This window comes from Saccopteryx leptura, chromosome X (genome assembly GCF_036850995.1).
Source record: "Saccopteryx leptura isolate mSacLep1 chromosome X, mSacLep1_pri_phased_curated, whole genome shotgun sequence".
Classification (NCBI taxonomy): domain Eukaryota; kingdom Metazoa; phylum Chordata; class Mammalia; order Chiroptera; family Emballonuridae; genus Saccopteryx; species Saccopteryx leptura.
This window is the reverse complement of record NC_089516.1, coordinates 52300808-52315748: the sequence shown is the minus strand read 5'-3', so window position 1 is coordinate 52315748 and position 14941 is coordinate 52300808. Positions and strand designations below refer to the sequence as shown.

The window sequence follows — 14941 nt, the reverse complement described above, 5'->3', positions numbered from 1 at the left end:
GCCCCTATCAGGAGAGGAGGGGTTGGCAGCCCTGGAGGGAAGGAGCTGCCTAGAAAGCCTCTGCCCTGGAGGGGTGAGGGGTTTGAAACTCTTTAAAAGTACACTTACTGATTAGGCCCCATGTGACTTTGCTGGGGACTAAGGAAGACTTTGCCTAATGACTCTCATCTCAGAAGAACCATACCTCTCTATCTGGACTAATTCCTAATGCTGAAAGAGGACCTCAAACTCTGGAAATCTTAATGGCCAGCATCAAGAACAAAGCAGAGCTTTGATTAGTTGTCTTAATGACATGGGGCTTTGGTCTGGAATGTACAACATAAATGGATCGTTACTATGGATGGGTGTGCTAATATTGTGAAACACTGATCAATTCTTACCTCATTCAGACCTGGAGTAATAGTTGGTGCAGCAATAAAAACGACAAAAGGAGCAAACTCGGCAGTTCTCAGGACTTTCAGTGCCTGTGAAAAAAAAAGAAAATTGAGACTCAGAAGAAATAAGTAATGCAACTTTCAAATGAGTCTACAAAAAATTACACAACTAAAAAAGCCCTTGGCTAAAATTTTTGGTAAGGTATTACTAAATTTACCAACTTTATAAATAACATATTACTCCTGTTCTTCCAAAGGATAGACAATAGCCATTAGCGAATAGAAGGTGACAAACTGGACATTTTTCTTATGCATCTAATGAGTCAATCTGACTTATTTTTCTTCAGAAAAGTTAACACTGATTATGTTGGTTTAATGTTCACTTAAACCTGGTTATTCACTGTAACCTAAATTTTAATTTATAGGAAATGCTGGCTTTGCCACCAATCTACAGCCCGCTTTACATTTCAAGTTGATAAAAAGGATTAGCAAATGCTGGCCACTGTGACTAAGGTTGTGTTCACAGCTTATGAGCTTCCCTGATGAAAGGCCCCACGGAATTCAGGGGGAAGGGAGACATTGTCCAGAGCTAGGGTCTGGAGCCACTAAAGAAGGTATGGGCTGTAGGCAATTCACAAGCTCATGAGAAGGTGCTACATTCAAGGAAGAGGGACCTCTGAAGCCCCTTTCAGTTCCCTTCCCAGATATCAAAAGCCTCAAACTACGCAAGCTATGAGTTAGCATGGACAGAGTGCAAAGCTGACATCTGAGGGTGTAGCTGTTGATTCTGGTAAGGGACTACTGCTTCAGCTCCTCCTAATAAGCACATGACACTCGGAGGTTACAAATTCCCCTCTATGGAACAAAATTAAATTATATAGGCACACAGTTCACAAGTAACTGACATGTCATTAACTTGTATGTATCAGGGGTAAATACCTTGCTGTCCTATATACAAGAATTGAACACGTCTATTCTGTCATCCACATATTTTGCTTTCTAAACTGCGTTTCAGTGGTTTGTTTTGTCCCATTCCTCCTCCCCCCTTTTTTTGCCCGGTTTACTGTAGAAGCAATTGGACCTGTTTCTCTGCCTCCAGTTCTGCTACATTCCAATCTATACTAAATCCTGCTACCAGAATGAGCTTTTGGAAACACAAACGCCAACATATCACTCCTCTGCTTTAAACCCTTTGATAGCTCCCTCTTGCCTTGGGATAAAATGTACAGTCCTTAACATAAATCTCAGAGGACGCCATCATGATCTGACCCATGCTTACCTGTCAGCCTCTCTCTGCCCCTCCAAGGACTCACCTTGCCGAACTACTTTCAGTTCTAAAAAGGACCAAACTCTCTCTGGCTTCCTGGACTTTTTCTTACAACTCTTTCTGCCTGGACCTTCTATCCCTTCATCCCTGTCCCCACTCTCCCTTCTCTTTGGTTGAGTGTTTACTGAACAGATTGCTGATTTTCTTTGCTCTGCAAAGTTCTATGTGAGCGCTGAGCTGAGGTCAGGCATGTTTCCCCCACCCCATGTGCTCCTGACACACCAGCACTAATGCACCTGCAGTAACCGTCATGCTGGGAGCGCAGCACCTTGACACTGAACAGCGAGCCTCTTCAGGGCAGGGGCTGCATCTCGTTTAGTTGTCTCCCCCATGCCCCAAATGGTACTTGGTATAAACTATCTTTATGGCGAAATGAAAATATAAGGCAGTATATATAACTGCACAAGATCTATCTTGCTTTTTGATGTAGGTTTGACTAGAGGGCTCTATGCTTTTGTGACAGAAGGAAATCTCTTGCCCTCTATGCAAACACAGGCATGTAGGAGGTAAATTGGATAGCAAAGGTTTTGACTTTCTTTTTTTACAGCAAGTTTACTTTCTCTAGGATTATGTTTCTGCATTTCAGTTACACAGTATCTCCTTGTGGGTTAAGAGAACCTGGCACATTGTTTTGCCTGTCCATCAAAGTGTTTTAATTGTCAGTCACAGGCTCAGATTCCCTTTGTGAGAAAGCTTCATTTTTGAAAGAGGAAATTGCTAATTTCTTTGCCAGTCTTTTTGTGACTGAAGACTTGAGCAAGGAAGGAACAAACATGAAAGAGACTATATATAGCTCAACTGAGCTTAACAGGGAGCTCTACTTAGAAATGTCTTTCTTTTTTTTTTTTTTTTTTTTAATGGGGTGACATCAATAAATCAGGATACATATATTCAAAGATAACAAGTCCAGGTTATCTTGTCGTTCAATTATGTTGCATACCCACCACCCAAAGTCAGATTGTCCTCTGTCACCTTCTATCTTGTTTTCTTTGTGCCCCTCCCCACCCCCTATCCCTCTCCCATTCCCCCCTCCCCCCCCCGTAACCACCACACTCTTATAAATGTCTCTTAGTTTCACTATTATGTCCCACCTACGTATGGAATAATACAGTTCCTGTTTTTTTCTGATTTACTTATTTCGCTTCGTATCATGTTATCAAGATCCCACCATTTTGCTGTAAATGTTCCGATGTCATCATTTCTTATGGCTGAGTAGTATTCCATAGTGTATATGTGCCACATCTTCTTTATCCAGTCATCTATTGATGGGCTTTTTGGTTGTTTCCATGTCCTGGCCACTGTGAACAATGCTGCAATAAACATGGGGCTGCATGTGTCTTTACGTATCAATGTTTCTGAGTTTTTGGGATATATACCCAGTAGAGGGATTGCTGGGTCATAAGGTAGTTCTATTTTCAGTTTTTTGAGGAACCACCATACTTTCTTCCATAATGGTTGTACTACTTTACATTCCCACCAACAGTGTATGAGGGTTCCTTTTTCTCCACAGCCTCTCCAACATTTGCTGTTACCTGACTTGCTAATAACAGCTAATCGAACAGGTGTGAGGTGGTATCTCATTGCCGTTTTGATTTGCATTTCTCTAATAGCTAAAGAAGATGAGCATCTTTTCATATATCTGTTGGCCATTTGTATTTCTTCCTGGGAGAAGTGTCTATTCATATCCTCTTCCCATTTTTTTATTGGATTGTTTGTTTGTTTGTTGTTGAGTTTTATGAGTTCTTTGTATATTTTGGATATTAGGCCCTTATCTGAGCTGTCGTTTGAAAAAATCATTTCCCATTTAGTTGGCTTTCTGTTTATTTTGTTATCAGTTTCTCTTGCTGAGCAAAAACTTCTTAGTCTGATGTAGTCCCATTCATTAATTTTTGCCTTCACTTCTCTTGCCTGTGGAGTCAAATTCATAAAATGCTCTTTAAAACCCAGGTCCCTGAGTTGAGTACCTATGTCTTCTTCTATGTACTTAATTGTTTCAGGTCTTATGTTTAGATCTTTGATCCATTTTGAGTTAATTTTTGTACAGGGGGAGAGACTGTAGTCCAGTTTCATTCTTTTGCATGTGGCTTTCCAGTTTTCCCAGCACCATTTATTGAAGAGGCTTTCTTTTCTCCATTGTGTGTTGTTGGCCCCTTTATCAAAAATTATTTGACTATATATATGTGGTTTTAAGAAATGTCTTTCTTGATACTATTATCTTAGGTGTTTTTTCCCCGTCCTTCCTGTGCTTGTAAATCAGGAGAGACTACAGGTCATTTGAGACATAAGGATTCTTCATCACCCCAGAGCCACCCATGGCCAGCATGTGGACAACTGAGATGGAAAAAAAAATCCTCATGCACAATTTCTACCCTTGTTTCCATCCATGAAGCTACTGTGAGTGCCAGAGAGACCTGTACACACCCTACATGCTGAATCGAACCCATGGATAAAGTCTAGAGTGACACCTTAGGCATGAAAAGGTCTTTTCTCTGCTCAGTGACTCCAGCTTGATAGCCACATAATTATTTAACTATTTTAAACTCTAGCTTGCTACCTGCAGATTCCTCTTCTCTGCACATGGCATGCATATCCTTTGTCTTCATCCATACAGCCCTGAAGGTCACTCTGCACTAAACTGTCAATGAAGACTGTACCCATCACACTGCCAAATACCTCTTGTGCCTAAGAATCAGGTTACATTCTCCTAGCAATTAAGTCCAAGGAGAGGCCTGGCATGCTTCTATTAAATGAAAATTATGTGATCCATGACATTCCCCTTTTTGTCCTGGTTGCCAGGAAATTCAGAGCTGAATTTCATGTTTATCATAGTAATTACTGTAGCCTCTGTGGTTAGCATATTTTTGCTTTCTGCTCCTTTTCATGGCTTTACTTTTCTATTTCTATCCTATTATTATTTTATTTCCAAAAATGATAAGACGCCTCGAATTCTGACAGTTCCTTGTATAGTCACCCTTACATTTTCAGTAGTCACACATTTCCCCTCAATTCCTGAAGGTTTCGGCCCCCATCCTCCGTTTAACTTATGGGTCTCAAGTGGGTGTCATTTTTTATACAGTCTCAGCTAGCCTGAGGTTCAGGGACAGGAAATGGAACTGCTTCACAAGGATTCCCCTCCCTTAGGCAAGTAATAGGTGACTTTAAGATGATCTCTAAACCCTTTTCCTTTCTGACATTAGATGAGACACAAATTTGTTAATATTTATAGGCAAAAAATCTCCTTTTCTGAATCCCTGAGAGAGAGTTTAGAAAGATGTCTGAAAATTACACTAGGTTCAAACAGCTAGAGTAACATTGATTTAACCTTTAAAGCTAATTGTTTCATTTCCTTTTGGGGACATAAATTGATTTTATGGCTCATCTATGGTCAACAATTAATCTCAGGTTACCATGTTCAAGGAATAAAAACCCATTTGACCAAGTACCTAAGATTCAGATATCTTTAAGATTTATTTGGTTTGCAAACTTAAAAGGTATGTAAAAGTAGGCACCTGAGTCATTTAGTACAAAAAGCTAAGGAAGAGACCTGAAGATGGCGGAGTAGGCAGACACATAGACTCACAGCTCACACCACCAAACTGGATTATAAACTAATTTAAGAAAAATCAGCAGGAAAAAACCAAATCTGGACTACAAGAACAGCTCTGAAAAACCAGGGAGCAAAGAAGAAGCCACAGCAAACCTGGTAGGGAGCGCCTGAATCTCCCCTGCTTACAGGAACGGGGGGTGGTGGTGAGGCTGAGAGCCCAGAAGGGATCTCCAAGGAAAAGAGCAGTAAATACTGCTCACAGCCACTTGCCTGGCGACCAGGGAAAAAGGTGTGTTGAAAGGGCCCGCTTATCTTCCAAAAAGAAAGGAGAGAGAGAGAGAGAGATGGTAAGGGGCACAGGAATGCAGGGGACGACCTGAAAAGCTGACTCATTCAGTGCTGGAGGTGGCCATAGCTGGGGGAGGGGCTGATCCTTCCACAAAGGAAAATACAAAGTGCTTCCAGGTCACAGATCTCCAGACATCTCTCTAGCTCCAATCAGTGCAACAAGACACAGCTGAAAACAAGAAGTGGGGAGGAGGGGCAGTAACTCAGGTCTCCATGGAGATCTGAGGTACACCTCCCCCTACTGAAGCTGAGAAAGCAACCGTGCTCAGAGAGATTAACTGGAGAAGAGGCCTTCAGAGCCTCAGGTTACACCCACCATATTTCTGGATACAGTTTCAAATAAACCCCCTGCTGAGATCAGCAAACAAGACAATCACCTGTTAACAAAACAAACAAATCAAGACTTCAAAGCAGCCCAAATCTGAAAGTGTATTACAAATAATAGCTGATGCCAACCCAAGAAGACCTAGAAATAACACAATTGAAAACTGGAGGCAGGCAATACAAAGCCTAGACTCAACCAGCTCTACAAACAAAACACCCAAATACACAGATATAATGAGAAGACAGAGAAGTGCAATCCAAATGAAACCACAAGAGAAACATCCAGGAAATGAACTGAGTGATATGTAAATAACCAAACTTCCAGATGTGGAGTTCAAAATAATGACTGTAAGGATGCTTAGGGATCTTAGAACAATAATGGATAGTAATTACGAACACCTAAACGAAGAAACAGCAAGTATAAAAAAGAATATTGAAATATTAAAAAAGAATCAGTTGGAGATGACAAATACAATATCAGAAATGAAGACCACAATGGAAGGAATTAAAAACAGGATGAATGAAGCTGAGGATCGAATCAGCGAGTTGGAGGTCAATTGGAATGAAGGCATGAAAGCAAAGAAGAAAAAAGAAAAGAGACTCAAAAAGTTTGAGGAAACTCTTAGAAAGCTCTGTGACAACATAAAGAGAAATAACATCTGCAGTATAGGGGTTCCTGAAGAACAAGGGATAGAAACTTTGTTCAATCATATCATAGCTGAAAACTCCCCTAAATTAATGCAGGAGAAACTCTCACAAGTTCAAGAAGCACAGAGAACTCCATTAAACAGAAACCCAAAGAAACCTACACCAAGACGCATCATAATTAAAATACCAAAGCTAAGTGATAAAGAGAAAATATCATATTAAAAGCTGTTAGAGAAAAAAAAGCTATCATCTACAAAGGAGCTCCCATAAGGATGACATCAGCCTTCTCAACAGAAACACTTGAGGCCAGAGGGAATGGCAAGAAATATTCAAAGTAATGCAGAACAAGAACCTACAACCCAAACTACTTTATCCAGCAAGGCTATCATTTAAAATTGAAGGAGAAATAAAAAGCTTCCCAGACAAAAAAAGATCTCAAAGAATTCATTTTAACCAAACCAATGCTGCAGGAAATGTTAAGGGACATGGTGTGAACTAGGGGTCCCCAAACTTTTTACACAGGGGGCCAGTTCACTGTCCCTCAGACCGTTGGAGGGCTGGACTATAAAAAAAACTATGAACAAATTCCTATGCACACTGCACATATCTTATTTTAAAGTAAAAAAACAAAACGGGAACAAATACAATATTTAAAATAAAGAACAAGTAAATTTAAATCAACAAACTGACCAATATTTCAATGGGAACTATGCTCCTCTCACTGACCACCAATGAAAGAGGTACCCTTCCAGAAGTGCGGCGGGGACTGGATAAATGGCCTCAGGGGGCCGCATGTGGCCTGCGGGCCATAGTTTGGGGACCCCTGGTGTAAACAGATAGTGTGGGAAAAGAATATAGCAAAAGAGGAATACAGCTTTAAAGAATAAAATGGCAATAACTACATATCAATAATAACCTTAAATGTAAATGGACTAAATGATCCAATCAAAAGACATAGGGTAGCTGCATGGATAAGAAAACAGGACCCATACATATGCTGTCTACAAGAGACACACCTTAAAACAAAAGATGCACATAGAATGAAGGTAAAAGGATGGAAAAAAAACATTTCATGCAAATGGAAATGAAAAAAAAGCTGGGGTAGCAATACTTAGACAAAATGGACTTTAAAACAAAGAATATAGTAAGAGATAAAGAAGGCCACTACATAATGATAAAGGGAGCAATCCAACAGGAAGATATAACTATTATAAATATCTACACACCTAAATATATAAAGCAGACTTTGATAGATATAAAGGGCAAGATCAACAGCAATACTATAATAGTAGGGGATTTTAATACCCCATTAACATCACTAGATAGATCCTTAAGAAAGAAAATTAACAAAGAAACAGCAGACTTAAAGGACATACTAGATCAACTTGATTTAATAGATATCTTCAGAACCTTTCACCCTAAAGCAGCAGAATATATATTCTTTTCAAGTGCTCATGGTACATTCTCTAGGATAGACCGCATGTTAGGGCACAAAAGTGGTCTCAACAAATTTAAGAAGATTGAAATCATATCAAGCACTTTCTCTGATCACAATGGCATGAAACTAGAAATGAACCACAACAGAAAAGCTCAAAAATTCTCAAACACATGGAAACTAAATAGCAGGTTGTTAAATAACGAATGGTTTAAGAATGAGATCAAAGAAGAAATAAAAAAATTCCTAGAAACAAATGATAATGAGCATACAACAACTCAAAATTTATGGGACACAGCAAAAGCAGTACTGAGAGGGAAGTTCCTAGCACTACAGGCACACTTTAAGAAGCTAGAAAAAGCTCAAATAAACAACTTAACCCTGCATCTAAAAGAACTAGAAAAAGAACAGCAAGTAAAGCCCAAATGTAGTAGAGGGAAGGAAATAATAAAGATCAGAGCAGAAATAAATGACATAGAGGCTAAAGAAACAATAGAGAGGATCAATGAAACTAGGAGCTGGTTCTTTGAAAAGGTAAACAAGATCGATGAACCTTTAACTAGACTCACCAATAAAAAGAGAGAGAGGACTCAAATAAATAAAATTAGAAATGAGAGTGGAGAAATAACAACTGACACAACAGAAATACAAAGGATTGTAAGAAAATACTATGAAGAACTGTATGCCAAAAAACTAGACAACCTAGACGAAATGGACAAATTCCTTGAAACATACAATCTTCCAAAAATCAATCTGGAAGAATCAGAAAACCTAAACAGACTGATTACACCAAATGAGATCAAAACAGTTATCAAAAAACTCCCAACAAAGAAAAGTAGGGGGCCTGATGGCTTCACAAGTGAATTCTACCAAATATTAAAAGAACTAACTCCTATCCTTCTCAAACTATTTCAAAAAATTCAAGAGGAAGGGAAGACTTCCAAGCTCTTTTCATGAGGCAAGCATAATTCTGATTCCAAAACCAGGCAAAGAAAACACAAAGAAAGAAAATTATAGGCCAATATCCCTGATGAATATAGATGCTAAAATTCTCAACAAAATATTAGCCAACCGGATCCAACAATATATGGAAAAAATCATACACCATGATCAAGTGGGATTTATTCTGGGGAGGCAAGGCTGGTACAATATTCGCAAATCAATCAATGTGATTCATCACATAAACAAAAGGAAGGAGAAAAACCACACGATAATTTCAATAAATGCAAAAAAAGCATTTGATAAAATCCAGCACTCATTCATGATCAAAACTCTCAACAAAGTGGAAATACAGGGAACATACCTCAACATGATAAAAGCCATCTATGACAAACCCACAGCCAACATCATACTCAATGGGCAAAAATTAAAAGCAATCCCCTTAAGATCAGCAACAAGGCAAGGGTGTCCCCTTTCATCACTCATATTCAACATAGTCCTGGAAGTCCTAGCCACAGCAATCAGACAAGAAGAAGAAATAAAAGGCATTCAAGTTGGAAAAGAAGAAGTAAAGCTATCATTATTTGCAGATGATATGATATTATATATAGAAAACCCTAAAGTCTCAATAAAAAAACTACTGGACCTGATAAATAAATTCAGCAAAGTGGCAGGATATAAAATTAATACTCAGAAATCAGAGGCATTTTTATACACCAACAATGAACAGTCAGAAAGAGAAATTAAGGAAACAATCCTCTTCCTATTACAACCAAAAAAATAAAGTACCTAGGAGTACATTTAACCAAGGAGACTAAAGACTTGTACTTGGAAAATTATAAAACATTGATAAAAGAAATCAAGGAAGATACAAACAAGTGGAAGCATATACCGTGCTCATGGTTAGGAAGAATAAACATCATTAAAATGTCTATATTACCCAAAGCAATTTATAAATTCAATGCAATATCAATTAAAATACCAATGACATACTTTAAAGATATAGATCACATATTCCAATAATTTATATGGAACCAAAAAGGAACACGAATAGCCTCAGCAATCTTCAAAGAGAAGAATAAAGGGGGAGATATCACACTCCCTGATATCAAGTTATACTACAAGGACATTGTACTCAAAACAGCCTGGTACTGGCATAAGAACAGGCACATAGATCAATGGAACAGAACGGAGAACCCAGAAATAAACCCACAGCTCTATGGCCAATGGATATTTGACAAAGGAGCTAAGGGCATACAATGGAGTAAAGATAGCCTCTTTAATAAATGGTGTTGGGAAAATTGGACAGCTACCTGCAAAAAAAATGAAACTAGGCCACCAACTTACACGATTCACAAAAATAAACTCAAAGTGGATAAAAGACTTAAATGTAAGGTGTGAAACCATAAGCATCTTAGAAGAAAACATAGGCAGTAAGCTCTCCGACATCTCTCGCAGCGATATATTTGCTGATTTATCTCCATGGGCAAGTGAAATAAAAGACAGGATAAACAAATGGGACTATATCAAACTAAAAAGCTTTTGCACAGCCAAAGACAATAAGAACAGAATAAAAAGACAAACTACACAATGGGAGAACATATATTTGACGTACGTCTGATAAGGGGTTAATAACCAAAATTCATAAAGAACTTGTAAATCTCAACAACAGAAAGACAAACAATCCAATCAAAAAATGGGCAAAAGAAATGAATAGACACTTCTTCAAAGAGGACATACAGATGGCCAATAGGCATATGAAAAAATGCTCAACATCACTAATCATTAAGAGAAATGCAAATTGAAACCACAATGAGATATCACCTCACAGCAGTCAGAATGGCGCTCATCAACAAAACAACACACAATAAGTGCTGTCGAGGATGTGAAGAAAAGGGAACCCTCCTACACTGCTGGTGGGGATGCAGACTGGTGCAGCCTTTGTGGAAAACAGTATGGAGATTTCTCAAAAAATTGAAAATCGAACTGCCTTTTGACCCAGCTATCCCACTTTTAGGAATGTACACCAAGAACACCATAGAACGGTTCCAGAAGGAGAATTGCACCCCCATGTTTATGGCAGCATTGTTCACAATAGGGAAGATCTGGAAACAGTCCAAGTGTCTGTCAGTGGATGAGTGGATTAAAAAGCTTTGGTACATATATACTATGCAATACCACTGAGCCATAAGAAATAATGACATCAGATCATTTAAAATAACATGGGTGGACCTTGATAACATTATACGGAGTGAAATAAGTAAATCAGAAAAAACTAGGAACTATATGAATCCATACATAGATGGGACATAAAAAAGAGACTCAGAGACATGGACAAGAATGTGATGGTAACAGGGTTGGGGTGGGGGGTGGGGAGGGGAAAGGAAGGAGAGAGAGGGGGTGGGGGGAGGGGAGGAGCACAAAGAAAACCAGATAGAAGGTGAGGGAAGACAATTTGACTTTGGGTGAGGGGTATGCAGCATAATCAAATGTCAAAATAATCTGGAGATGTTTTCTCGGAACATATGTACCCTGATTTATCAATGTCACTGCATTAAAATTAATAAAAATAAGATTAAAGAAAAGCTAAGGAGAGCACGGTGAGCCCAGAACCAATTTTAAGAGAGCCAACTGATTTCACAAAACAGCCCATGGTTCAGAATGTGGCTCTTATTTTGAAGTACAGATTCTTAATAAGACTTCAGCTCTACCTGGATGACAACCTTCCCCTTTGTGGGCAAAAGCAAAACAACCAACATTCTGCTATTCTTAATTTTCTAATTCAGCAACTGGGTAAATCAGAATAAAATTTAAAAATTTAAAACCACCACAGTGAATTTTGATTACACACTGGAGCTAGTGCAGTTTCAGCCTTAGGGACAGAGACTATCTTCTGAACCATGGCTTTATTTCCATGGGAAATAAAGTTTCATAGTTTTTCTCAGGTTTGACTGCCTTCTAGACTTTTCTAAATGTAAAATAACCACAAAGATGTAAATTGTACCACTATATACAATGTGGTTCAGCTTACGGATTCTTAGGGTTAATTCTATCTAGGATGATACAATGAAAGGAGGCTAGAATTTACTGCAAAAATCCCCACTAAGGCCCTGGCTGGTTGGCTCAGTGGTAGAGCATTGGCCTGGCGTGCAGGGGACCCGGGTTCGATTCCCGGCCAGGGCACATTGGAGAAGCGCCCATTTGCTTCTCCACCCCCCCTCCTTCCTCTCTGTCTCTCTCTTCCCCTCCCGCAGCCAAGGCTCCATTGGAGCAAAGATGGCCTGGGCGCTGGGGATGGCTCCTTGGCCTCTGCCCCAGGCGCTAGAGTGGCTCTGGTCACCACAGAGCGACGCCCCGGAGGGGCAGAGCATCGCCCCCTGGTGGGCAGAGCGTTGCCCCTGGTGGGCGTGCTGGGTGGATCCCGGTCGGGCGCATGCGGGAGTCTGTCTGACTGTCTCTCCTCGTTTCTAGCTTCAGAAAAGTACAAAAAAAAGAAAAAAAAAAAAAAAGAAAAAAAAAAAGAAAAAAAAAATCCCCACTAAGTCCCAAAACAACACTGTTCTAGCTCAAACTTCATTTTGAATTAGCTGTAAAATCTACAAAAGTAGACATAGAGCACTACTGGAACTCAATCTACTGTTACTATTTGAAAAGAATCCAGGGTACAACTTTTTTTCCCCCAGTTTTAATGTCTTTATCATGGTTCTCTAGGTTTAAAGTTGGACCACAATGTCTTATCATACAGTGGTATTAGACACGTGTTCAATTTGGCCGGAACTGTCTAAAATAAGTTAAGATGGTACAAAGTATTAGACCTGAACTAAACAAGCTGAATACCAACATTAGGTGGTCTATTGTCTACATGTAGCGGAAGTGGTGTCAGCGGTGACAGAAGTAAGGTGGCATTTCTCCCATTATGGACAGTTTGTGATGTACATGGAGGAAGGAATTTCATCTTCACCAACTTGCCTTCCTATCTGTATTCTGAGCTTCTGGCAGAATGCTTAGAATATTGTAAGTGCTTCATATAAGCTGGTTGAATCAAACTGTCCATGAGATACAGTACAGGAGGTAACCTAACAGGCTGGAGGTGGAGAGGGCATGGAGAAAAATGTCCTAAGGAGACAGCCTCCCTGCAGCAATGAGGCTCTGCCTGACAGCAAGTCAGTCAGCAACACGGGCATCCTGATGTTAGGGTGCAGGACTTGCCAAGCCCAGGGAGAGAGTGGGCTGCAGACAGAGAAGCCCCAGGGTGAAGCCCAGTAGGTGAGACCCTGTGGGCACCTACTGCTGTGCCATTGGATGCCAGTCAGTGTGAGAGCAGAACTGGGCATAGGTGGTCGCGGGTGAAAGAGCCTGGGACCAGAGTGGTCAAACAGCACAATGAGAGGAACAGGACCCTGGGCGATCCCTGTCCCAGGGCCAGGGGTCTAGAGAGGCTCAGGCAGAGAACAAGATGCCTATGGCCTGCCTCAGGGATTGGTTTCCCTGATGAACCGTGGTTCTCAGAGGTGGGGACATAGGAAGCAGGAGAGAAGAATGTAGTGAGCTCATCCAGCAGTCGTGGGAGTGGGGAAAGTGCACAGCACGGGATGAGAATGAGGGGTGCTCTGGTGCCCAGTGCTACTTAAAAGTGACTGCTGTAGATGTCCTGATAAGGGCAAGACAAGATTCTCGCACTCAGCAATGCAGAGCAATGCATGACTGTACAAAGGCAAGGGCACAGGGAGAGCTGGACGTTAGGGTGGAGCGGCAGCGGCAGCGGTAGCGCAGTGGCGGCAGCGATGGCAGCAGCAGCAGGTAAAGCAGGAAGCCCTTGAAAGTGGCCTTAGGTAAATGCAGAGGGGGTCTGAGGAGCCCTGCAACCAGCATACTGCTAGAGACATTACTACCAGCACAAAACGACGTTCAGGTGAAGACCAGTGTGGAACCCAAGGAGAGGATGTCGAAGACCAGGACCAGGATTGAGACTTTGCCTCTAGCCACCCCTGGCCAGAAGATTTTTCCAATCCCTAGTAAGGAGGGATTAGTAGTTAAACAAAAATCAATCTGCGTTACACATCATATATTTAGTTCTATATAGGTCCAATATCATTGTTAAGTAAGCTGTTTAGTGTTCACCCTACTGGTGCTTTCCTCCCAGCCCCTTAACCAGATTCCAAGTTCAATAAGCCCATCAGGTGCTGTGAAATGAAAATGAGTAAACCCACTGGCCACGATGTTACGATCTTGGAGCCGAGTAACTGAGCTGTCAGGCCCAGGTCACATAGACCCTGACTGCAGGTTCCATCATCCCTTTAGGGACGGCTAGGGGACCAAGTCTCATACGGTGGCCCTTGAACAAGGATCTTCCCAGCCAGGTAAGCCTCCTGATGACACGGAGCGTGACTGAGGGGTGCTGCTCTACCATCTCAGCAGGTGGCATACTGATTTTATTTATAAGTGATAAGGAATTTTGGTACAAATGGGTTTTTAGAAATGGCAGCCCAGGATTCACAGGGAACACACAAGCCTCTCCTGCAACCTGCCCTGGTGTTTCCAACTACTAAGCCCTTCCTACTGGGCTGTATATCCCACTTCTGCTTGGTTTGTCCTCAGGGAGGAAAAAATAGCTTACCTGCATTTTTAAAGCAAGGCCTTTGGCTCTTTCCTTTCTAAGTTTAATAATTTCTATTGCTTGTGGCATAGGGCTTATCTACAAATCATCTAATCATCTCTGCATCTGGCTCCCTGAGTCTTCTCCAAGTTCTTCACATCCCTCCCAGTTTTAGCTCAGGGTCAGGCACCATCCTTAATAAGGAGATGGCTGATAACCACCACAAGGCTCCACTCTGCTCCATCAGACACTCCACAGGGCTCACTCACGCTTGCTTTCATAAAGCTAGGGTTGTGTTTCAGATGCAGGCCCCAGGATCAGAGTTTCTCGCTGGAGATTAACATGAGATGCAGGCAGAGGCCCTGATGGTTCAGTATGTGCTGTACCCAGAGATGTAAACATG

At 40.9% G+C, this 14941-nt stretch overlaps 1 protein-coding gene across 10 annotated transcripts in view; it reads right to left on the bottom strand.

The window, feature by feature from the left end:
• The window catches only part of CASK (calcium/calmodulin dependent serine protein kinase), a 516731-nt gene that overhangs the window by 7705 nt on the left and 494085 nt on the right, over positions 1–14941 (bottom strand). For all 10 annotated transcript variants that reach the window (XM_066357577.1, XM_066357582.1, XM_066357576.1 and 7 more), the window contains one exon: positions 381–464. In XM_066357577.1, the coding sequence (XP_066213674.1) occupies positions 381–464 (84 nt within the window). The remainder of the gene's footprint in view (positions 1–380; positions 465–14941) is intronic.